This window comes from Cydia pomonella, chromosome 1 (assembly GCF_033807575.1).
Source record: "Cydia pomonella isolate Wapato2018A chromosome 1, ilCydPomo1, whole genome shotgun sequence".
Classification (NCBI taxonomy): Eukaryota; Metazoa; Arthropoda; class Insecta; order Lepidoptera; family Tortricidae; genus Cydia; species Cydia pomonella.
In genome coordinates this window covers 1087379-1111665 of record NC_084703.1, presented here as the reverse complement: position 1 = coordinate 1111665, position 24287 = coordinate 1087379, and the positions used below count along the sequence as shown (strand labels likewise).

General features: G+C 40.8%; 2 protein-coding genes across 3 annotated transcripts in view; both read right to left on the bottom strand.

The window, feature by feature from the left end:
- The window catches only part of LOC133526372 (uncharacterized), a 43276-nt gene extending 35088 nt beyond the window's left edge, over positions 1–8188 (bottom strand). The window contains exon 1 of one of the 2 annotated variants that reach the window (XM_061862982.1): positions 4925–8188. In XM_061862982.1, the coding sequence (XP_061718966.1) occupies positions 4925–5018 (94 nt within the window). In that variant the 5' untranslated portion in view covers positions 5019–8188. The remainder of the gene's footprint in view (positions 1–4924) is intronic. The other variant, XM_061862973.1, reaches the window with a different exon arrangement.
- A 3308-nt stretch (positions 8189–11496) lies between these two features.
- Positions 11497–24287, bottom strand: part of LOC133526023 (uncharacterized) — a 37544-nt gene continuing 24753 nt past the window's right edge. Inside the window, exons 9-11 of the mRNA XM_061862499.1 lie at positions 15868–15927; positions 13689–13736; positions 11497–11684 (exon numbers count right to left, since the gene is read on the bottom strand). Coding sequence (XP_061718483.1) covers positions 11551–11684; positions 13689–13736; positions 15868–15927 — 242 coding nt within the window. The 3' untranslated portion in view covers positions 11497–11550. The remainder of the gene's footprint in view (positions 11685–13688; positions 13737–15867; positions 15928–24287) is intronic.

Sequence of the window (24287 nt, the reverse complement as noted above, 5' to 3'; positions counted from 1 at the left end):
ATTCTAATGAAATTGGCGGGGAGGTGAGGAAATAACACATGCAAAAGATTACTTACAAATGCAAAAAAGATCTTGTAAAGTTACACGCACATTTTGATACAAAATAACACATTTTCATTTTGATATACATATCACACATGGAAATACTTCGTAAAAACACGGTGTAAGGATACGTAAATGTCCATGAGTGCATCTAAAACTGTAGGGTGGGGTTGGCGTCTGAGGTCGATCATTCTATCAATATTTTCACAAACATAGATATACAGACTCAATTGCTTATTGAAATTATTATTGAACTATAAAATACAAAAATGAACACAAATAGTAATTAAATTTCAATTAACTGTAGGTGGATTCCCCTCATAAACACTGACTTTGTAAATACATACTATATTATATAAATCATCAAATAAACACGTCGGCAGGGTGTTCATCCTCACACCCTAGAACCTAAATGGTCACGCACTGTGCGGTTTAAGAGGAACTTCCTCCCGCGCACGCTCCGGTTGTGGAATGAGCTACCTGCCGAGGTTTTCCCGAGGGTCTACAGTATGAGGTTCTTCAAAAAAGGAGTGTACAGATTTTTAAAGGGTCGGCAACGCGCATGTAACACCTCTGGAGTTGCAGGCGTCCATAGGCTACGGTGACTGCTTACCATCAGGCGGGCCGTATGCTTGCTTGCCACCGTCGTGGTATTAAAAAAAATATACATAAAACTAAATGTTAAGAACGGAACAAATATAATAAGTAGGAATAAAATGAATAAGATGAAAGTCATTCGTGTGCAAGATAAAAATCCACCATCGGTGGATTGATGCCGCATTGATCCCTCCGAGCAGAGAAGAAAAGTGCCATTTTGATTTCCGAATAGATGATGTGAAAACATATTGTCTTGGCGAACTATCACTTATTCAGTGATGAGCAAATCAGTTCGCCGGACGATATCGGCCTGCCAGTTATTCCCAAAAGCTGACAATCGCGAATAACTGACAGGCCGTTATCGTCCGGCGAACTGGTCATCAGTGAGCTCCTTTATGCTTCAGTTCATTGAAAGTTAGGGTTCGCTATTAGTGCATAACCTCACCATTACTAGCAATAAATCATAATTCCGCAATCATGGGCGTTAATTACTAACTCATTCAACAATTCGGATTTATAATAAGTTTCAGTACAATTTTCATAATAAAAAATGTTTGTAGGGTGAGTGGGTTTTTTTTATTTTTGAAGTGAAAACTTCTTTAGCGGCGCTGTGCACTTTTTGTGATGGGGAAAAAATGTTTAACTCGCGACAGGTCACGTGGCCGACAGAATCGACAGATTGAAAATTCGTAAGACGGACACGTGACCTGTACCACTACCATGAGCTGCCAAACTACGAGTAAATTCGGTTTACCTTACTACAGTAGTAAACTGAATAAACGGGCCACATGTCACGTATTTCTGTTTCTTTACGGTCTAATGTGCCTAACTTCACTCCAAACGAAGCTATCTCTGTCGCTTTCTAAGTAGGTATAGTAAAAAACAGAATAAGAATATACAATTGTTGTTTTTTGTTTGACGATATTTTGTGAAATTCATAGTATTAAATTTGATCTATGAATTATATTAATTAGTATTATATCTCGAATAATATTTACATCAATAAATTGCTCTGATTATTAGCTTAAGCTAATAATATGTAATACTGTCTTACTATTCATAAGAGCTTGTTGCTAGACCTACATGAATAAAGTATATTTGAACTTGAACTGAATTGAATTATATCATAGAATCGCAGGCATCTAGCGGTTACATAAAGAACTAAAATGGCAAGTAACGGTAAATTAGGCCAAGCGCGCACTACGATTTTTAACCAAAAATAGCATTCCATCAAATCCACAGCGCAGGCTTCGTCTCAAGTTTCGTCAAAACAGAATGTCTATTTACACATAATTCATCTGCAACCCGCATTGTCAAAACTAATTAAAAATAATAATAAAAAGAGAAAACCTATAAATATACGTAAAATGTATTGGCGTCTTCCTGGATCTTGCTAAAGCATTTGATACTGTGTCTATACCAATTTTACTTCGCAAACTTCAAAATATGGGCGTACATGGAGTCCCACTGTCGTGGTTCGCAAGTTACTTGTCGGGAAGAAGGCAACTTGTTAGAGTAGGATCTTTTAAAAGTTTTACTGAACAGATTAATTTCGGTGTTCCGCAAGGAAGTATTCTTGGCCCCACTCTTTTTACGATATACATGAATGACATCCTTAATCTCGAAATCCCAAATTCTGAAATTCTTTGCTATGCAGATGATACGGTAATACTTTTTAATGATACATGCTGGAAGGATGCAGTCACCACAACAGAAAAGGGCTGGCAAACTGCATCTAACTGGTTCCGTACCAATCTCTTGACCCTGAACTGCAAAAAGACTAAGTTCTTCTGTTTTCACAAAACCGCCTCCACACAACCATCTTTCAATCCCACAATAAAAATCCACTCATGCACTGACCCCTGCAACTGTAATTCTATCGAGAAAACTAATGTTATAAAATATCTTGGTCTTTTAGTAGACGAAAAGCTGAACTTTAAACAACACATTCAAGATCTATCTGGAAGAATTAGGAAGTCTATATATATATTTAAAAAACTCCGTAATTCTGCAGATGAATGCCTTTTAAAAATGATCTACACTGCGCTTTGTCAGTCTGTGATCAGTTACTGTATTTCAGTCTGGGGCAGTGCAGCAAAGACCTGTATGTTGGAAATCGACCCAACGCTCCCAACGCCCAACGCTCTGTTCTAAAAGTAATGCTCAAAAAACCCTATCGGTTTCCAACCTCTAACCTTTACACTTAAGCCCAAGTTTTGACCGTCCGGCAGCTATTCTTACACAAAATCTGTTTATTATGCACACACAAAGTCTCTAAAACATTGCCTTCATATAATACCTTAGTTCAAAAACGCATTTTCAATTTACCAATTCCCGAAGTACGTTCCGCCTTTGGGAAACGTTTTGGAAATCGCATTCTAGTGACAACTTACAATTCCATACTTAAACGGTGTTGTAACCTTAGATCTAGCACCACTATAGAAGCAAAAAAACTCCTATTTAATTTCTTAAATACTCTTAGTTATGCCGAGACAGAAGCTATATTAGATAATGTACTTGTTCTGGACGTTAAGGTTCATTTTGGAGTGAAGGTGTTAAAAGAAATTAAAACAGGTCCATACGCTTATGACCATTTATAACAGTACTTTAACTAATTTACTTTATAAATAGGTAAGTATGTATAGTCAGACTATAATGTACATAATATACTTTCATTGTATTGCAATATGATTGTTAGTTATAAGTTATTTTGCCAAAAGCTGGACTTTATGTTTGTAACTTTCATTCTGTGGGATAATGTATTCCTGGTACCCCGCGATACAGGCAAAGCCTAGTGCGGAGACCCTGCTACATTCTGTAACTTGAATTTTTGGAAATAAAGATTTATTTTATTTATTATTTTTTTGTCAGTGCGCGCATAGTACTACAATAGTAGAAAAAAATCGCAGCGACTTTAAAATTGTGATTTGTCACATTTCCCCGCGCGCACTGCGTTAATCAAATCGCACCCCGGAGCCCGCGGCGGGCGCTCAGTCAGCATTTCGCTCTCCAAGCGTCAAAATGTCAGCAAACCTGCCAGTGTTGGCCGAAAGTTAATTAAATTAAATATCCGTTTATTTCAGGCCGGGGCCCATAAAGAAAAATGTTAGTTACAATTCCTTAAATTATGTTAGCACCGACTCGTATACAAAAAGTAATTACAATGAAATTCTTAATGCAATTAACCATTAAAAAGGTTAATTAGAATCAATTAAAGGAAATTAATTAAATTAGACCATTAAAAAATAAATAAATTGTTAATGATAATTAAAAATGTGATTGATAATTAACAATTAACAATAATAAATATCGTAATTTTGTAAAAGGCGTCCAAGGGGTTTTATTATTATTGTAGTTTGTGGGCCTGTGAGTGCCACGTCGACCAGGCAGTGATCTATTGTGACAGCCCTTTAGAGTTCATTACTGATGGCCGTTGAATCCAGGAAATTCCAGATTCTTTGGGACGTAATGTTCTGTACCTCATAGAGTTGCAATACGTGCCGCCCTAAGTGGGTACGTCCAAGGGATTAAAGGTCTGATATATTACTCATCCTCCTTATGAACCCTGGCAGTACCTAGTGGAGCTCAGGTTTGGTGCAACATAGGCACACGCTGTTTTGGTCATCAGACTCGTCTTGATGAGCAGTTGGTAGAGCAGTACCCAAGATAGAGCTGATGCTGAACTCTGGCTGTACCTAATGGAACTCACGTATGGTGCGGCATAGGCACACGCTGTTTTCGTCATCTGACTCGTCATGATGAGCACTTGGGAGAGCAGTACCCAAGACAGAGCTGATGCTGAACCCTGGCAGTACCTGGTGGAACTCATGTTTGGTACAACATAGGCACGCCCTGTTTTCGTTATCAGACTAGTCTTGATGAGCACTTGGGAGAGCAGTACCCAAGACAGAGCTGATCCTGAACCCTGGCAGTACCTAATGGAACTCAGGTTTAGTGCAACATAGGCACACGCTGTTTTCGTCATCCGACTTGTCATGATGAGCACTTGGGAGACCAGTACCCAAGATAGAGCTGATACTGAACCCTGGCAGTACCTAGTGGAACTCAGGTTTGGTGTGACATAGGCATATGCTGTTTTGGTCATCCGACTCGTCTTAATGAGCACTTAGGAGAGCAGTACCCAAGATAGAGCTGATCCTGAACCCTGGCAGTACCTAGTGGAACTCAGGTTTGGTGCAGCATAGGCACACGCTGTTTTGGTCATCCGACTCGTCTTGATGAGCACTTGGGAGAACAGTAGCCAAGATAGAGCTGGTGTACTTACATTTGTAGTCGTCCTCGCGGTTCAATACTTTGCACTGGGTGTCATATAATTTATCTGAAGTGAAAATGGCTTCGTTAGTTAGTTTCTCAAACATTATCCGTGAATAGACAAGGATACGCACACGTGGTGCCTAATATTGTACCCTCAAGTGGGACCGCTGCAGTAGGTGGGCACGGCCCTGTACGCCATGCGGTGACTAGTGTGACAAGCGCTCGCGTTTGCCAATCCAATCAACAGTATGGCGTCGCGCCGCAAAACGCCACCTACTTCAGCGGTGTACATTGGCTCCAATATTTGCACACCGCCGCGTGTTCCGCATTCCCAGCACACGGTTATTGATTGTAGAACAGGTGTGGTCTAAGCAAACAGACAGCCGAACCAGATGACGCTACACGGCGCCGCATGTGTTATAGTCGGTGACTTGCCAAATGCCAACTTTTGACAGTCAGGGTTACAGTTAAGGTATTAAATATGGACACAGTACAGTGCATGGCAGAATATGCGTGCACGGCCTTACTGCTCGCGATTCAAGGCAGTGGGTACATGTTCTGGCAGTTTGTTCGTGTCCATATGAAACACCTCGACTGCAGCACACAGTGTGCGGCGCAACTGTCAGGCTCGAGGCATGAATGTGTCTTACACTATACCTTTTCTAATACGAGTATTAATAACTATTGCTGAGTTAGGTAATGGTATGCTCGGGATGAGTCTCCTACTGTCGCCACACTCACTGGGAGCGAGACAGCGGCTGTGGCAATAGTAGCGAGAATTATGAATAAATGCAAATGAAATAACACTTGACATAAATCCTGCCTACCTACTGTCGAGTGCCCTACCTACGAGCCTACCTAACAATCCTACCCTACCCTACCTAAATGTTCCGATTTTCTGATGTTTGTTGTACAATTTTTAAATAAGGAAGTGCAAAAATGTATCGCTTTAATACTTGTTTGCACTTTTACAAAATCCTTAAAAACGGACATAAATAAATAGTCTTAATACTAGGTGTATTACAAACCTAGAACAATAAAGTGAGAAATGTGTCAGATCACACCAAATTCCACAAAAATGTGATCTGAGGTTTCTCATTCACTGGCCGAGGTGTGTATACTATTTTTCTGTTCGACGGACTCGGCCGGAAAACAGAAAAATACAGCACTTACCTGTCTTCAGAAAATAAAACTGATGGCAAAACAAAGTATGTCATTAGTATAAAACAGTATGTTATATGATACATGTAGGTATGTATACACAACGTACCGTTTTAATAAGGAGTTCTTACTCTTAGGTAATGGTATGATCGGGATGAGTCTCCTACTGTCGCCACACTCACTGGGAGCGAGACAGCGGCTGTGGCAATAGTAGCGAGAATTATGAATAAATGCAAATGAAATAACACTTGACATAAATCCTGCCTACCTACTGTCGAGTGCCCTACCTACGAGCCTACCTAACAATCCTACCCTACCCTACCTAAATATTCCGATTTTCTGATGTTTGTTGTACAATTTTTAAATAAGGAAGTGCAAAAATGTATCGCTTTACTACTTGTTTGCACTTTTACAAAATCCTTAAAAACGGACATAAATAAATAGTCTTAATACTAGGTGTATTACAAACCTAGAACAATAAAGTGAGAAATGTGTCAGATCACACCAAATTCCACAAAAATGTGATCTGAGGTTTCTCATTCACTGGCCGAGGTGTGTATACTATTTTTCTGTTCGACGGACTCGGCCGGAAAACAGAAAAATACAGCACTTACCTGTCTTCAGAAAATAAAACTGATGGCAAAACAAAGTATGTCATTAGTATAAAACAGTATGTTATATGATACATGTAGGTATGTATACACAACGTACCGTTTTAATAAGGAGTTCTTACTCTTAGGTAATGGTATGATCGGGATGAGTCTCCTACTGTCGCCACACTCACTGGGAGCGAGACAGCGGCTGTGGCAATAGTAGCGAGAATTATGAATAAATGCAAATTAAATAACACTTGACATAAATCCTGCCTACCTACTGTCGAGTGCCCTACCTACGAGCCTACCTAACAATCCTACCCTACCCTACCTAAATGTTCCGATTTTCTGATGTTTGTTGTACAATTTTTAAATAAGGAAGTGCAAAAATGTATCGCTTTAATACGTGTTTGCACTTTTACAAAATCCTTAAAAACGGACATAAATAAATAGTCTTAATACTATGTGTATTACAAACCTAGAACAATAAAGTGAGAAATGTGTCAGATCACACCAAATTCCACAAAAATGTGATCTGAGGTTTCTCATTCACTGGCCGAGGTGTGTATACTATTTTTCTGTTTGACGGACTCGGCCGGAAAACATAAATACAGCACTTACCTGTCTTCTGAAAAAAAAACTGATAGCAAAACAAAGTATGCCATTAGTATAAAACAGCATGTTATATAATACATGTAGGTATGTATACACAACGTACTGTTTTAATAAGGACCTCTTACTTTGACGCTCATGGCATCGCAATAGCTAAAAAGTCAAGAAATTGACAAACATTATTTTTATGTATATGTAATTTTAGATTTACGCTATATATATATTAATCCACTGTATATATCCATTATGTTTATTGTTATTATTCTAAATACACCATTGTATATAATTCTGAAAATGAAAAAGTTTGTAGATATCTGTAATATTTTCCGGCCGTCAACTTGCGACCGTCTACTCTCCTGTGACTTGTGTACAAATGATGCTTCGTACCCAGCTTCGTACGCTTATATACCCAGTATTATAATTACTAAAAATAATTACTTCTGAATTGCATTGATTGGATTTATAATTAAAATCTATCATATTCAATCTCGAAATCAATAAAACTTTATTTTATTATTTAATCGAAAAATTAATTAAAATGTACGTATTTACCACTCCTATCTACCTATCACATGCCTTCGGGAAATTGTCATATAGGTACTTGAACATTTCGAGCCATCCCACCGAGCCCAGACGACCGCTCGGGCATTCATCGCGTACACGGAGGACGCTGATTCGATTCCGACCGCGGGCACTTTAGGCCAGGCCAAACAGAGGCCTCATAACATCACAAATCATTTTAAGAGCGTTATGCATGCCAGGAGCTGCGACTGTGATCTAAGGGGCTTTGAAAGAACTTGGTTTCCAGTTAGATCTCACTTCTTTATTCACGAAAGCGTTAACGAACTTGGTGTTCTTTCACATGTTCTGTTTTCGATGGGGTACATATTATGGCAGTTATAAGATTAATCTACTTAGTATATTAGTAGAACGTTGTAGGTATAACATTTTTTCTGAAAAACTATGAAACTATTGTCGCCTGGCTGACGGGACAGGACAACACAAACAACTAGGCATATATTTTTACCTCTATAGCTATTGATCTCTATTATATGGAAAAATCATACCTCGTATTATTTTTTCCACCTACCTATGCCTCGACATTATATATATACCGGGTGTTTCCTGTAACACGAGCAAATAATTAAACCATATATTGTACTCCTAAAACGATATAACTTTTGATTGACAACTTTTAAAACTTATGAAATCTTTAGTTTTTATCTTTTTCATACAAATTTAATATTATTTTCAATGTACGCTGACATCGGTGTATTTGACGTTGCTTGTCACGCTTTAAACGTAACAAATTTCGCAATACATTGCGTCTTAGAATTAACTTCAATGTGTAGTATAAATTAAAACATAAGCTATTTTTAAAAGTTGCTGAACAAATGTTGGTGAGCTCGAGGAGTACAGCCTACCTAAATAACAGACTGGCCTCATACACCCCCTCAGTAAACTTTGACGGTAAAACCCTTGTGTACAATCCACAGCCAAAATATCTCGGCGTAACCTTTGACCGCTCTCTTACATACTGTTCCCATCTCTGTAAGTTGAGCAAAAAACTAGGAACCCGTAATAATATTCTGCTCAAGCTGACTGGAACTACTTGGGGAGCCAGCGCTGACGTGCTTCGTACGACGGGACTCAGCCTAGTTTATTCCGCTGGTGAATATTGCGCACCCGTATGGCTCAATAGTGCACATGTGGAGAAGGTCGATGTCCAGCTCCGAAAAACCATGCGGTGCATAACCGGTACCATACAGTCCACTCCGACACAATGGCTGCCGGCTCTGAGCCACATTGCCCCGCCTCATCTCAGGAGACAACAAGCCCTGCTAAAGGAAGCAAACAAAATTGCCTCAAATCCAAAGCTACCCGTCTTTTCTGATTTTTTCTGTCCGCCTAGGCTACGCTTAAAATCCCGACGTCCACCGGCCAATACGGCACAGGAACTTAAAGAAAGCAGTTTTAACATCAAGGATAAATGGAGGGAGGACTGGATTGCTAACTTGCTCAGGGCATCCCATGCCAGCTACGATCCTACCAGCAAACCGCAGGGCTTTTCGGCTCCGAGACGGCAATGGTGCCAACTAAATAGACTTCGCACTGAAAGCGGGCGATCCGGAGAATTTATGTTTAAGCGTGGGTGGCGAGATACACCGAAGTGCGACTATGGAGCACCCGTACAGTCCATTTACCATATTGTCCGTGAGTGTCCAAAAAGAAAGTACAAGGGAGATCCTCTGGAGTTACTTAAGCTAAGCGAAAACGCAGCCCATTGAGTGAAGACCTTAGATATTAATTTGTAAATTTGTAAAGCGACCAAGAATTGAAATATGCCATACGACTAAATAAAAAGCCTACAGTTTAATTTATTGCTCCTGTTACAGAACACACCCGGTATATATATAATGTCGGGAATCGTGGGCGTATCATACTAGCGACAGCACATCAAAACCTTCAATAGTGGATGACGACGGTTTTTCAATGAAATACGATATTCAACTCACAATCTTTACTAGACAAGACAGTTTACAAATCATAGCACACGTTACACTCCTTATCTTAAGCAAGCCAGTGGGTTAGACTAGACCCAGGAACCGCCATCTTCTCTCGTTTCCGTCTGCAGAATGATTGAAAGCATAACTTCAATTGTTCTCGATTTCAATTGTTTTAACAGCGCACTCTATGACGCCTTGGCGGAACTGCGTCAAACGCCACTCAGGTGTAACGTAACACCCTAGCTTGCTCTATTTGTCAAATATGGCGTGATGAATAGCCTGTTAAAGACGATAGATGGCATAATTCTGTCGTTCTCCGGCATGTATATATCCATTGAATTCTTTATTTGAAACCGCTGAAAAGGGAATCTTACCAACAATAAAACCTAGATGAATTAATTTTTCGCCCCCGTTAGCCTCTCGTTTGAAAATTAAATCGCATCATTAGGTAAAATACACGAGTGTGGGTTTAAGAAACGAACGAAGTGAGTTTCTTAAAAGGATCACACGAGTGTTTTAATGCCTAATTATGTACAGTTACATACACTATTTTATCTACACACACATCATAAACTTTATATGGTATATTCACTAACCCAAATTACAGCCAACGTTGGGGCATCGTTGCTCTCTTGGCGGAACTCGTGAATATGTGGTGGCGTCACCGAAATATTTTTATCGCTCATTTTATACGAAGCTTTTGCTATAGTTACTTTAAAAACAACAAAATATATTCATTGTATACCTACTTAAAACTAATTAAAAGATAAACTGTACGTCAAATGGCGGTAAATGAAAACTTTTTTCATGCATTTCACGCATTCGTAGTTTTTATTTTTTTATTCAGAGACAAACTAGAGTCGGGGGTCTACTTCCGTATCATTCGATACAAACTTACATGCGAGATATGTCAAAATTGTATGCAATTGACATTTCATTTAGAACAAAAATGCATCTCGACTGATATTAGAATAGAGGTCAAATCAAAATACTTTTTTATAAAAATTTCCAAATTTGAATATCATAACCAAATCGATTTTGATGTAGTTATGAAGCAATTAAAACATTATCACAAATTAGAAATTTGTTGTAACAAAACAGTATATCGTAATGTACGTTGGTCATTATTTACGGATTTTGAAGACATCATAGAGGGTTTATGATAAGTGTGTAGATAATAGTATTTTATGCAACAGTTGTATAAGAACGGTCAAAAAAGGCGAGTGGCGTGAGTTACAATTTACAATGTGAGCCGGAGCCGAAGGCGTAGGCGAACATTGTAAAGGAATACGCCACAAGCATTTTTTGACCTACTTATACAACGTTGCATACAATACTTTTCCTAGGAGTCAACAAAAATAAATCTTAATTCAGGTAAACAAAGCAAAAGTATATAGCCAAGACGCGCGAGCATACCTTGTTACGCGCCCGGCCCGCCCCGGGCCGCGGCCGGCTGGTCAGCGACACCTTCTCGTAACTCATGAGGCCCTGGTACTTGCTACTTGCAAAATTAAATTTTTGGACAGTTTTTTCTCGATTTTGGCCACCGTAGCCTACGGTGACTAACAAGCAACGCTAAGCGGTCTTCGTAGTCTATGGGTGTTGCTATATTACGGGTGTCTTATTCTTATCTCTCTATCTTAAGATTATTTTCCGTTACTGTAATCGAAACAAATACACAGGACGAGCAAAATAAAAGTATGTTAAAATGAAAGTTTACTGACTATTTATTATAAATGACAGTACGTGACAGTTTGCACAATTCAGCATTTATTGAGGAGGGGGCACCACGCTGCGAGCCCCGCGGGGCCCTTTCTTTGGACCTGCACCTTGAAGCCCCGGTTGGCCGGGGCCTCACAGAGCTCGGGGCTCCGCTTGCACGACGCCTGTTCGCTACCTGTCACATATAAATCAATGAATAAATTTTAACAAAATCCCAAAATATCTCAATCTAGATAATTTTTAAGAAAAAAAAACCGACTTTAATAAGGGGGCGTGCACAAATTACGTAACGCAAATTGGAGGGCGGGGGGGGGGGGGGTCAAGCCAAGCGTTACGGTCCTGTTACGTTGGGGAAGGGGGTGGGTCAAGGTTTGCGTTACGTCACGCACGATTTTATCAAAAAATTAGGAATTTACGTTACGTAATTTGTGGACGCCCCCTAAGGGAGACCGGTGAAAGAACGATTATTGTTAATTTTTTATTTCATACAATTAAATTAAAAAGATAGCGTCCTACGCCTAATTATGTAGAAAAGGAGGTACTTAAGTAATGTTTTTTTTTCGCCACTACACCCACCTTGACACATTTCAGATTTACTCTATGGTTGACTGGTAAGATACCCGCAATAGGGTATTCGACTGTATTTAAGATAAATTATTTCACACCATGCATGAAATAAAGCACCAGATAATTAATTCTAACTTTCATTTACACTACTTCAAAATTATAATAACAAAAATGTAGTTTATTAAAGTTGAAGTACAAGATATGTGTAGTACAAAATTACCATTTTAGCAGTCCAAACTTTACGAAATTTACAAATAAGATCATCAAAATCAGTGCTTTACGCGCGTTTACTTACACGTCCATCAGAAAAAAATTCATTACTAATTAATGTCTATTTTCTAAAAATTGATTTGTTAAAATAATAGAAACTAGTATTTCTAATAGTTAAAATGTACAATTTCATCGACTAAATCTATTAATTTGTCATTTTTGCGACTAAAACCAATAACGGCGTCTAAAGAAATTTATAAATAAATGCAGTGTACGATCTGCTTTACCCTCGTATCGCTTATTTTGCTTGGATTTTGATAAAAATGAAAATCACTGTAGTTCGTTTTTTTAGCATTAGAAAGAAGATAACGGATCATAACGTGTATTTTTATAGAAAAACACTTGAAAAATGTCACGGCTAGTAAGGTAGAAGTACTAGTGCTCGACACTGCACTAGTCACCGACATGGGCACTTTATTTCATGGAAATATAGGTTAAATTTGAACAACGAAGATTTTTCTGTATTCGAACTTAATTCTTGTCACTTTGACATAAAGTGCCCATGTCGAGTACTAGTGCAGCGTCGAGCACTAGTACTTCTACCTTATTTAACAATTATAAAATCATATACGAACATTTTAATTTATTTGATTGCATAAGTAATAGTTCCTAATATTTATAACGTTACGGTAACGCTGAAAGCGGACGCAGTCGACGCGCACGAATGAGGGTAGACCGAGCGCGGTCTACACAACTTTGACACCCGCCCGCTATCTCCAGTTACCCGTGAACAAGATGCATGTATGCGTCGAAATATCGGGAACTGAATAAAAACAATACAAAAGGTAAGCACGGTTTATATCCCGGTCGATTTAAGTGTAGTGAAACTAACCGTGAATCTTTCAAAACTGTTAATGGTTTCAATTTCCGGAAGCGCCTTCCGATATCGGATGACCGAACTTGCCTATGAGAAAAATGCAGGAGAGTGCATAAGGCATTAAGTCCGCCTTTCTTGCGCTATGTATCGTGTTCCAATGGCCACCTCCTGTCTCCATCATCAGACCATAATATTGCATTGTCACCCGACGTACATATATATGTATGCAATTTTATAGCTTCATCGGAAACCGGGAAGTGGGTCAAATTTAACTTGCAAGAAATACATTGCAAGTTAAAAAAGCTTGTAATAAATAAATGTTATAGGACAGTATTACACAAATTGACTGTCCTACAGTAAGCTCAATAAGGCTTGTGTTTTGGTAACTTAGACAACGATATATATTAAATATATACATATTTATAAATACTTAAATTACATAGGATATACCCATGACTCAGGAACAATTTCGTGCAACAATTTGTGCTCATTACACAAATTAATAAAAATACGAAAAGATCTAACCTGTCTCGGCACCAGTCGGTCGGGGACTTTCTGCCACCGCTGTACACGCTGAAAAATTCAAACGTTTCATCTTCCTAAGTTTAAGATCCTTATCTACCTAGTCTTAGGTTTCGTCCTATTAAATATGTAAATGTAGGCACGAACTTTCCAGTCATGTTTTTTTTTTTTTACAAACTACATTCTAAAATGATATGAAATTTAACGTGAAGTTTCAAGTAACATATCCTTGTCTGATACAATGTTTCCCTGGTAAAAAAATTTATATAACGAAAATGGATATGTGACCGCGGCCGGCAAACGACCCACTTGGACGCCATGTCACGTTATTTGCAGTACAAAGATGTAAGTAAATCTCGACCTTATTACAAGCGACAAAGTGGGACGTTTTGCCGGCCGCGGTCAATACTTACTCGTTAGTAATATGTAAATGTTCATACCATGAAATGAAGCATGACGTTTTGAAATGAGAGCCTAACTTCGATTGTATGGGAGCGGCGGGATTCGTAACTCTTAACGCATTCACTGCCAACGTTCTCGTAGCGCTACGCTCGAAGCTGATTCTAGCGTTTTGCCGCTTTGTAGATGAAAGCGACTTTGAACAGAGAACCAGCCGCCGTTTCCAGCACATAGTATGAATTTTGTTAAATGATTACGCCTAAGACCCTAACCTGTTAAACAATAGTACATTGTGCAACGAGTGTGGTAAGTGAAATATTCTACGAGAGTTTATATATTCACGATAGCTGCAGGCTGGAGTGAATTAAAAACTCGAGTAACAATATTCTTACCCCCGAGTTACAGACAATGTTTTTCATCACCCATACGAAGAAAAAACTTAATTTGAAAGTGAAATTATTCTTAATAATAAAATTGGCCAAGAGCATGTCGGGCCACGCTCAGTGTAGGGTTCCGTAGTTACTCTTTCGTCACAATAAGCTAAACTGGAGCTTAAAGTAAACCTTTCACCCAAGTTAAACAAATAGGCAAATTTGCATAATCAGTACCTAATTAAACTAAGTCTTTTTACTATGAAGGGAAAACTTTTTGCGATAACTCAAAAACAGCTAAACTGATCATGTCCGCTATAGTTTTCATTTAATGTCTTTCTTAAGCTCTACTTCCACGATTTTTTTCATATTTTTTTGACCTATGGTTCAAAAGTTAGAGGGGGGGACACATTTTTTTTTTTCTTTCGGAGCGATTATCTCCGAATATATTCACTTTATCAAAAAATGTTTCTTGAAAACCCCTATTAGTTTTGAAAGACCTTTCCAACGATACCCCACACTCTAGGGTTGAAGCGAAAAAAAAATTCACCCCCACTTTACGTGTAGAGGAGGTACCCTAAAAAAAATTAAATTTTTAGATTTTATTGTACGACTTTGTCGGCTTTATTGATTTATATATCCATGCCAAAATTCAGCTTTCTAGCACTAACGACCACGGAGCAAAGCCTCGGACAGACAGACAGACAGACAGACAGACAGACGGACATGGCGAAACTATAAGGGTTCCGTTTTATGCCATTTGGCTACGGAACCCTAAAAACGGTGCCTTCCTATGGGCCTTTGATATCACTCCAACTTGGCCATTGGTGCAATTTACTTTTCTCTCGCAGGCCTTGCCTTTGGCCTCGAACGGCAGCTCGAATACAACAGCCTTGTTTTTTTAAAACAAAGCCATTTCTTCTTGTCCGAGCTCAGCTCTTCTGAAGCTCGTATTTGGCCTACATGAACGCGCTCCGTAGAGTCAGCCTCGCATGCATAGCCTTTGGTTCGTTTCCGAGCTCTGCTTTCCCGACCGGCTCTGCCTTCGGCCATGCACGAGAACGCGCCGAGGTCGGAATCTTTGGGCTTTCGGACCTGGCCGCGTAGCCAACGTGCAAATCGCTTACGCTCCGTAGCGATCGAATCGCAACTGTCACTGTCGCACTAATTAGGAAGAGTGATAGAGACACCAAGCGATTCGTTGTTGAAGCGATAGCGATTGTCACCTTGGCTAGGCCGGCTGGATCGTAACTGAATTTGCGAAAAAAGACGACAGTAAAAAATACAATCATTGTTTATATGATATTAAAGTCTACCTTTGCCATTTTTCGAATGAAATGCCTTCAAAAAATTTGCAACATGATAGATTTTTTCCGCTACTGTATATGCAATGATATTAAATGTCATCCAACCTGAATCAGGCGCTGGACATTTACACGTCAGGAGGACATTCTGCAGACACTTAGAAGGCCCTGAAACAAAAGGAAATTGTGTCACAAGGGACCAAAATGACATATTTACGGCGAGGTAAGGTGAACATAATCTTGCTGACATGTGACATATACTGCTTTTCACATCACCTATGGGTAAATAATTATGTTTCGAAATATTATTTATGCAAAAATGTCATTCCACTTTTTACTACAGGCTTTTGAGATTACAAAAAATGTTGAAATTTTAATATTCGTAATGATTTTTAACTTACAAAATGTAGTTCGATCCTTTTAGCATTAAAAAATAAATAAACAGACTTAACGGCGGCAACTGTTAGTAGCTTCAATTCTAAACTGAAAACACACCTAATAGCTCAACAGGGTATTGCTGCCTAAGGTCATCATTCTACATAGCCTCAGTTCCTAAATATGATTAACCCCCAAGTAGATATCTGGTTACCGCAATATAATGAACTCGCATGTATAATGTGTAATATGTGTACCTTAATAGCTGTTATTTATAAGTATTTTTATTTGATATTGCCTATTGATAACTGATTATTTATTATTATCTGTCGCACAAGTCGCGCAGTACGCCGTTCCGCTCACCTCACTGGCTCCACAGAAAACTAGCGCCGTTGACAACGCTTAGTCGTGCCAACTGCAATGCTGAATGGAGACCATTTCAGCGTCACATCCTTATCTGTTCTGTATTATTCAACTTCCACTGTTTTATCTTCTTTGTAATAATTGATGTGTTGTCTGAATAAATATTAGTACCTGGGCGACCGAGCTTTGCTCGGTTATAATTATAACTATTTATTGTAATATGGTGGTGTATAGGTGATAATCCGGCAGGAACACCGGCAGGAACACAACACTATGAGTAGGGTCTAGTGTTATTTGGCTGCTGTTTTCTGTAAGGTGGAGGTACTTCCCCAGTTGGGCTCTGCTCTAGATCTGGAATGACATCCACTGGCTGTGCCCTACCACACAAAGCGAGATGACATTCACAAAGCCCATACCTCTCTTATGGACGTAGTTTAAGGACGTACCCGGGTCAAATAATTGAGATTACCCGAAAGTTTCGTCTTATAAGCTACCATCTTTACGAAGAAGACTGAAGATCTCATGATAATCCCCAACATATCTTCCTTGTGGCTGGCTAGCTGCTGCACCGCTGGCTTCGAAGATAGATGACATGCACAAGTCTGTCATCAAACACGGCGCCTATACCTAAGCATGCTGCTGCTGGGCGCAGCCATCCTGCCACGGAGGACATAGAAGGGCTCAAGTTGGGAACCTACTCCATACAACGACACTCGAGTCGAGTGTTAAAAACACTGAGTTATTTTTGCCTGTTTTGTATTTTAGCGATCTATGGATTCGACGACCGATCTGGCCTAGTGGGTGGTGACCCTGCCTATGAAGCCGATGGTTCCGGGTTCAAATCCTGGTACGGGCATTTATTCGTGTGATGAGCATGGATATTTGTTCCTGAGTCATGGGTGTTTTCTATGTATTTAAGTATTTATAAATATTTATATTATATATATATATATCGTTGTCTCAACACAAGCCTTATTGAACTTACTGTGGGACTTAGTCAATGTGTGTAATAATGTCCTATAATATTTATTTATTTTATTATTTATTAAATTATTATGGATGCAGCGTTAGTTTTTTAAGTTTTCTCATATTGCAAATACACAAAACAATGTCAGAATGTCTGTTACGTATCTAAAGAAAATTAAGCACGATCTCAAATAATGTAACTTTTAAATAAATGCTCCATAAACATTAAGTTATTTTATTTACTCTGACCTCTTTTAGATATTTAGATTTAAGAACGACTACTACGACTCCCACCGAACGGGCGGAGTCGGATCACATTTCACATTTATGTGGCCGCAAGCCGGTCTATCGGATTCTATCGCTTCTGCGATATACTTATAATGTATAGATATATTGAAAATGCGCTCCGGTGCGGTCTGACTCCAGCCAGTCGGTGGGAATCGTACATTAGGGTGGTAACTACAGAATACTCGTATTACGGCCGTGGTCTTTTGTAAGGTGGAGGTTGAGTTGGGCTATCTGATTCATTATTTTGCATTATTTTATTATACGCAGATATAGTAACAAAAGTCTACTTAGATACCTACTTAGGGTAAGTAATAGGTACCTAAGTATAGTAGGTGTAGGTTACCTTACCCATTCTGAAAGTTTTAAAATATATTGCGTTTTTGTACTATTACTACTACTACTTCACTGGCTCAGTGACCCAAACAGGATCTTGGCCTCTGATACAAGAGAGCGCCACTCTGCCCTATCCTGCGCCGCTTCACGCCAGTTGGGTATTCCGAGGGCGAACAGGTCTTTTAGGTCTTCGTCGCTCCAGCGGTATCTGGGACGCCCAGACGGACGTTTTCCACCCGGGTGCCCCACATACGCTCTTCTCACAGCACGATCCTCTCCCATCCTCTCTACGTGGTGCGTGTTTGTACACATATTATAAATCATCGGTACCCGGATATGCCTTTAATTAAACCCCGAGACCGCGGTTTATATCCAACAGTCAATTGAAACACGTGACGAGTTTTTGTACTTAGGTGCTGGTTTATTTAACTATTTGCGTATATATTTTTTAGGTGGGAGGTTGCATGCATTGACTGTAAAAATACGCGTGTAAGTATAACGGGTTAGCACTGATTGACTAGCACTTAATTATTTCGTGGATTAGCGAAGTAATATTTTTGTATTAATTAATACGGATTTCCACAAAGTAAATTGTATTAATCCAACGACAAAATTATGTCGCTTTGATATTTGTCCGCAAGACAACGCGTTGTCGCGCGCGTCTTATGCTAGCCGTGCTGGGCCCCTTAAGTAGACCTCTAAGACTTTATCTAGCAAAAACAAGGGATTGACACAATGAAACATCGACAAACCTGTTATCGATAAGCAGGGCAATTCAAATCGATATAACTTTTGATTAACAACTTTTAAAAATTATGAAATCTCCTCGGTCAACCCTAGTGTCAATCTAAGCATTCTAATTTTAAATTCGTCAAATATTTGCTAAAGATACGATATGGATTAGATCGGGACTTTCGTTTATATTGTGATGGCGCGCGCAGCCACGCATCACAATACCACGCCACCGCCGCGTGATCTGTCCCGAGCTACCCATCGCGCCGCATGCCGGCCGCCGAGCGACTGAGAGGCGCTGCCCCCGCCCGCGCCCCGCGAGCCGCGCACTATAAAAGCCAGCGCGGTCGCCTAGATAGGAGGCAGTCGCTCTCACCGCCTTCTGCTGTGAGGACCGCTGCTCTCCCGGTACGAGCCGGCGTGTTTTCAGACGCGTTATGGCTCCCGGTCCCTAGCCACCCTACCCTTCCTGATTCCCGTAGGCCAGTTGAGCCGGCGTGTTTACAGACGCGTTAAGGCACCTGGAGTACGTACCCTTCCTGACCCCGTAGCCCAGTCGAGCCGGCGCGTTTTCAGACGCGTGAAGGCACCTGGAGTACGTACCCCTTCCCGATTCCTTATCCCGGTTGTGCCGGCGTGTTTACAGACGCGTGAGGGCACCCGGGGTATCCACCCCTATACTATCTCGCTCCCGTCAAAACCGCCCCTTCACTCTTAGGGGATACCGATCCCAAAACTCGCGAGTAGCTTAGGGTCCGCGCCGTCCCGTAATCCTGTTGCTATAAATTAGAATCATCCCCCGCGTCGTACCTAGCCTAGGACATCTAGATTTAAGGAACCTTTATTTAGAACAAACCGGCATAAAAGCCCGCCGATTTGTGTTACAGCATTACCTTTGGTTTCTCTGTCTCACCCTGCACCCTCTCTCTCCTCTGAGCTAATTAGGAAACCCTTGCTCCCGTCTGGAACAAGGGAGTTGTATGAGGCCACGCCCGCCCCGGCGAACGTGACCCCATCACATCTGGCGCCCAACTAAATAACTCACGTAGGAGTCCATACGGTATCCTGGAAGGAACCGATGCTCGAGAGAGGACAGGGGACAGTTATAAATAAATAAATAAATATATATACCGTAGGGCTGCTACACCGTAGCATTACCGCATCCATTTGGGGGGGAGTGTCGCTTCCCGCCCACCCGTAAATCACATCTAGCGCCCAACTAAATAACTCACGTAGGAGTCCAGACAGTATCCTGAAAAGAACCGGTGCTACAGAAAGGACAGGGATAAAAATAAATAAATAAATAAATATTTGCCATATACCGTACCGGGTATATATACCGTACACCCGCTATACGTAGCATCACCGCACCGATTTGGGGGGACTGTCGCATCCCGCCCACCCGTAGATCACATCTAGCCCACACAGAGGTACACCAGGAGTCCCGACGCTCCATCCAGGTAAATTCAACTCCCGCACAAATAACCGTTCACCGTACAGCCACTACTTACCGGTAGGTATTACAAATGCCTACAAATTGGATATACCGACTGAAGAAACCCGAATTGATACAAGAAGCCTCGAAACGTGGCATCCCGACCGAAGACTTAACCGTAGAAGAGATACGTAAGGGCTTGGTAGAGATCCTGAAAGAAGAAAAAACCGAAGACATGGCAGAAAACAGAGCAAAGGTAATAACAAAACTCATAAAGGAGTGGAACCTATCATTCAGTACCACAGACGACGCCGTCGAGTTCATAGAAAGGCTGGAAGAACTCATCAATGCGAGCAACATTAAGAAGGAGGATATATTACCAGCACTACCACGCATCTTAAAAGGTAGGGCGCTGCTCTGGTACAGAAATTACGTTGAATCATGGACCGATTGGGAGCAATTCCTGCAAATATTTAAGTTGTACTACTTTCCGGCCAATTATGAAGAGGATCTCATAGCCAAAATCGTCACCAGAAAGCAAAGAGTCCAGGAGAGGTTTACCGATTACGTCACGGATATACAGACACTAATGCGCAGGTACGGAAACCTCAATGAGAGAGAAAAGTTATACCGCATTCACGAGAATATGTTACAAAGCTACAAGCTATACATTAAAAGAAAAGACTACAAGACCTTACCGGAGCTATTGAGACTGGGAACCGAGTATGAAAACATAAGGACACCCATATACGGTACAAAAACGTCATCAGGAGCATGGCGATACACCGGCGACGACGCCAAATCGAGTGACGACGAGCAAACAAACAGTGAACAAGCGACCCAAGGTAGGGACGACAGACGCCACAACAACCTGAAACCGAAACCCGAACAGAGAGAGAGTACGAGCCAAACAGTACATCCAAGGTACGACCCCAAGACCAGTTGCTGGTCCTGTGGGAAACCGGGACATAACGCAGACGCCTGCAGAGGCAGACGCCAAGTATTTTGTAGCCAGTGTGGAAAACTGGGAGTGTTGAGCAGAGCCTGCTGCAGGAAAATAACCTGGAAAGGCCAGGAAAAGGTAGGAGCAGCCGACAGTCTACAGACGAGCGACAACCGCCCTTACATGAATTTACGCATAATGGGAAGACGATACCGAGGCGTTATAGACACAGGCTCCACCAACTCGTACATCAATCAACAGGTATACAATGAATGTAAGGACCGCGCGTACCAGAATAAAGTAAAAACAAGAGAATTAGTACTAGCAAATGGGATGAGGACGCAAGCACACGACAACCTGTTGGTCGACATAGTAATCAAGGAGGTAACGATCCGACACTGGCTGAGAGTGTTGCCGTCAGCCACGGACATTATAATAGGGATGGACGTATTGAAGCGACTCGGTATGTCCATACCATGGCCAGGAGAGAGCCAAGACGAAGAAGATCCCGATGACAGGAATACCCAGAAAGAAAACCAGGAAAAAGGAGAGGAAAAGCGAGTAGTAGTAACTTTAGAAGAAAACCACAATAGCACAACCACCGAATCCAGTCAACAGCAGCCAACCACACCGCTCACACAGGTACAACATAGAATAAAACTGAAGCAAACAGAACCCGTAAAACACAGATATTATCCACGAAATCCGAAGCAGCAAGAAATAATAGATAAACACGTGAGTGAAATGAACCAACCCTGTGTAGATTTCCGTAAAATTAACCAGATATCCGAGAAAGATGCGCACGCAATACCACAGAGAAAGTTATACAACAGAAGAGAAAAGGTGCTTAGCAATCCGAGGGAGTATAAAGAAAATGAAGGCATTTCTAGAAGGCGACCAGTTCACCGTAGGAACGGACCAGCAAGCAATACACTGCTTGAACAGCATAAAGGACCCCACAGGCAGGTTAGCCTATATCGTGTGTCGGAGCGCAACTCAAAACGAGATAGCAGACGGCGTATCCAGAAATCCAGTAAGTACAGCGAGAGAACACGAATGGTACCAGGAAAAATGGCATCAGCTGACCAGGAACCCCGACGCAAGGAGGAAAAATGTAAGCAAGAACAAGCGTCAGCCATACAAAAAGGACATTATGACAGAAAAAAACGTGAATGGGCCCCGCAAGTCAATCTCGTCCTGAAAAGAAATCACAATTTATCCAGAGCAAAGTGCGACTATGCGGCAAAGTTAGCACCTCAATACGTTGGACTGTACGTTGAAAAAAAAACCAGTGATATATCTATAAAAAAAAAAAACACAGTGAGGTGAGTGAGGGCATCAGCCACCTTGAGAAAAGGAACATGGGACCCTTAAACGTCAATTTAGAGTAAGAAAAATACATATAGGGAGGAATACAAAATGGACCTAACGCGCTACAGCATAAGGTGCGAATCCGACTGAACCAGAAAATCCGAGTAAAACAAGTAAGTTATAAACAAAGGGATACCCATACATTAGAAGAGCAGAATAGAAATAAATAAAAAAAAAGCCACGCGCACCCGCCCTACGAACGCCACCGCAAGAAGGAAAAGGGGGAAAAGAAGAATAGATAACAAAAAATATATATAGATATATACATAGTGTAGTGAAATAAAAATACAGTGCAGTGAAAGACAATACCAGTATAAAAGTTTAAACCGTGAATAATAAAAATAAAAAAATAAACCTATAAAAATTTAACAGATAAGTAAAAAAAAAAAATATATAAGTAAAGTGCAGTGAAATAAACAGACAATGCAGTGAAAGACAAAACCAATAAACCGTGAATATAATATGCGAAACAAAAGGATACAAAATAATCATATAAAATATAAAATACCTTTAAAATAAATTTATATAAGTGAGATAGTAAATGGATAAAACCATAGAAGCACATAACAATAGTAAGTAGGATACATACACTGGGTACGTAAATAACAATTAAGTGAATTGGTAGCATTACGATAAGTGAACAACAATATAGTGGGAATAGTATAATAGTGTAAAAGCAATATAGCTACAATAAATAACTTTAAAAAACAAACGACGCGGGTAAAACAGAGAACATAGGCTAACACTAAATGAAGATAAAGAGACACATAATTAAGATAGCAAGTATAAACGAAACATATGCATACAAAATACCGGTGCGACATAAAATAAAATGCCTCAAATTAAATAAACATACAGAAAAAAGGAATACGAATACTTAAGATAAATATAAAAATAATAGATAAATAGAATAGCTCCAGTAAATATCAATAAAAAGACAAAACAACAGTAAACGAGGAGAGGTAACATCTTTCAACCATCATGTTCTAATTCGGTGATTTTTCCCAATAGGTAAAAATCTCCAGACGGGTGACGGGACTGTGATGGCGCGCGCAGCCACGCATCACAATACCACGCCACCGCCGCGTGATCTGTCCCGAGCTACCCATCGCGCCGCATGCCGGCCGCCGAGCGACTGAGAGGCGCTGCCCCCGCCCGCGCCCCGCGAGCCGCGCACTATAAAAGCCAGCGCGGTCGCCTAGATAGGAAGCAGTCGCTCTCACCGCCTTCTGCTGTGAGGACCGCTGCTCTCCCGGTACGAGCCGGCGTGTTTTCAGACGCGTTATGGCTCCCGGTCCCTAGCCACCCTACCCTTCCTGATTCCCGTAGGCCAGTTGAGCCGGCGTGTTTACAGACGCGTTAAGGCACCTGGAGTACGTACCCTTCCTGACCCCGTAGCCCAGTCGAGCTGGCGCGTTTTCAGACGCGTGAAGGCACCTGGAGTACGTACCCCTTCCCGATTCCTTATCCCGGTTGTGCCGGCGTGTTTACAGACGCGTGAGGGCACCCGGGGTATCCACCCCTATACTATCTCGCTCCCGTCAAAACCGCCCCTTTACTCTTAGGGGATACCGATCCCAAAACTCGCGAGTAGCTTAGGGTCCGCGCCGTCCCGTAATCCTGTTGCTATAAATTAGAATCATCCCCCGCGTCGTACCTAGCCTAGGACATCTAGATTTAAGGAACCTTTATTTAGAATAAACCGGCATAAAAGCCCGCCGA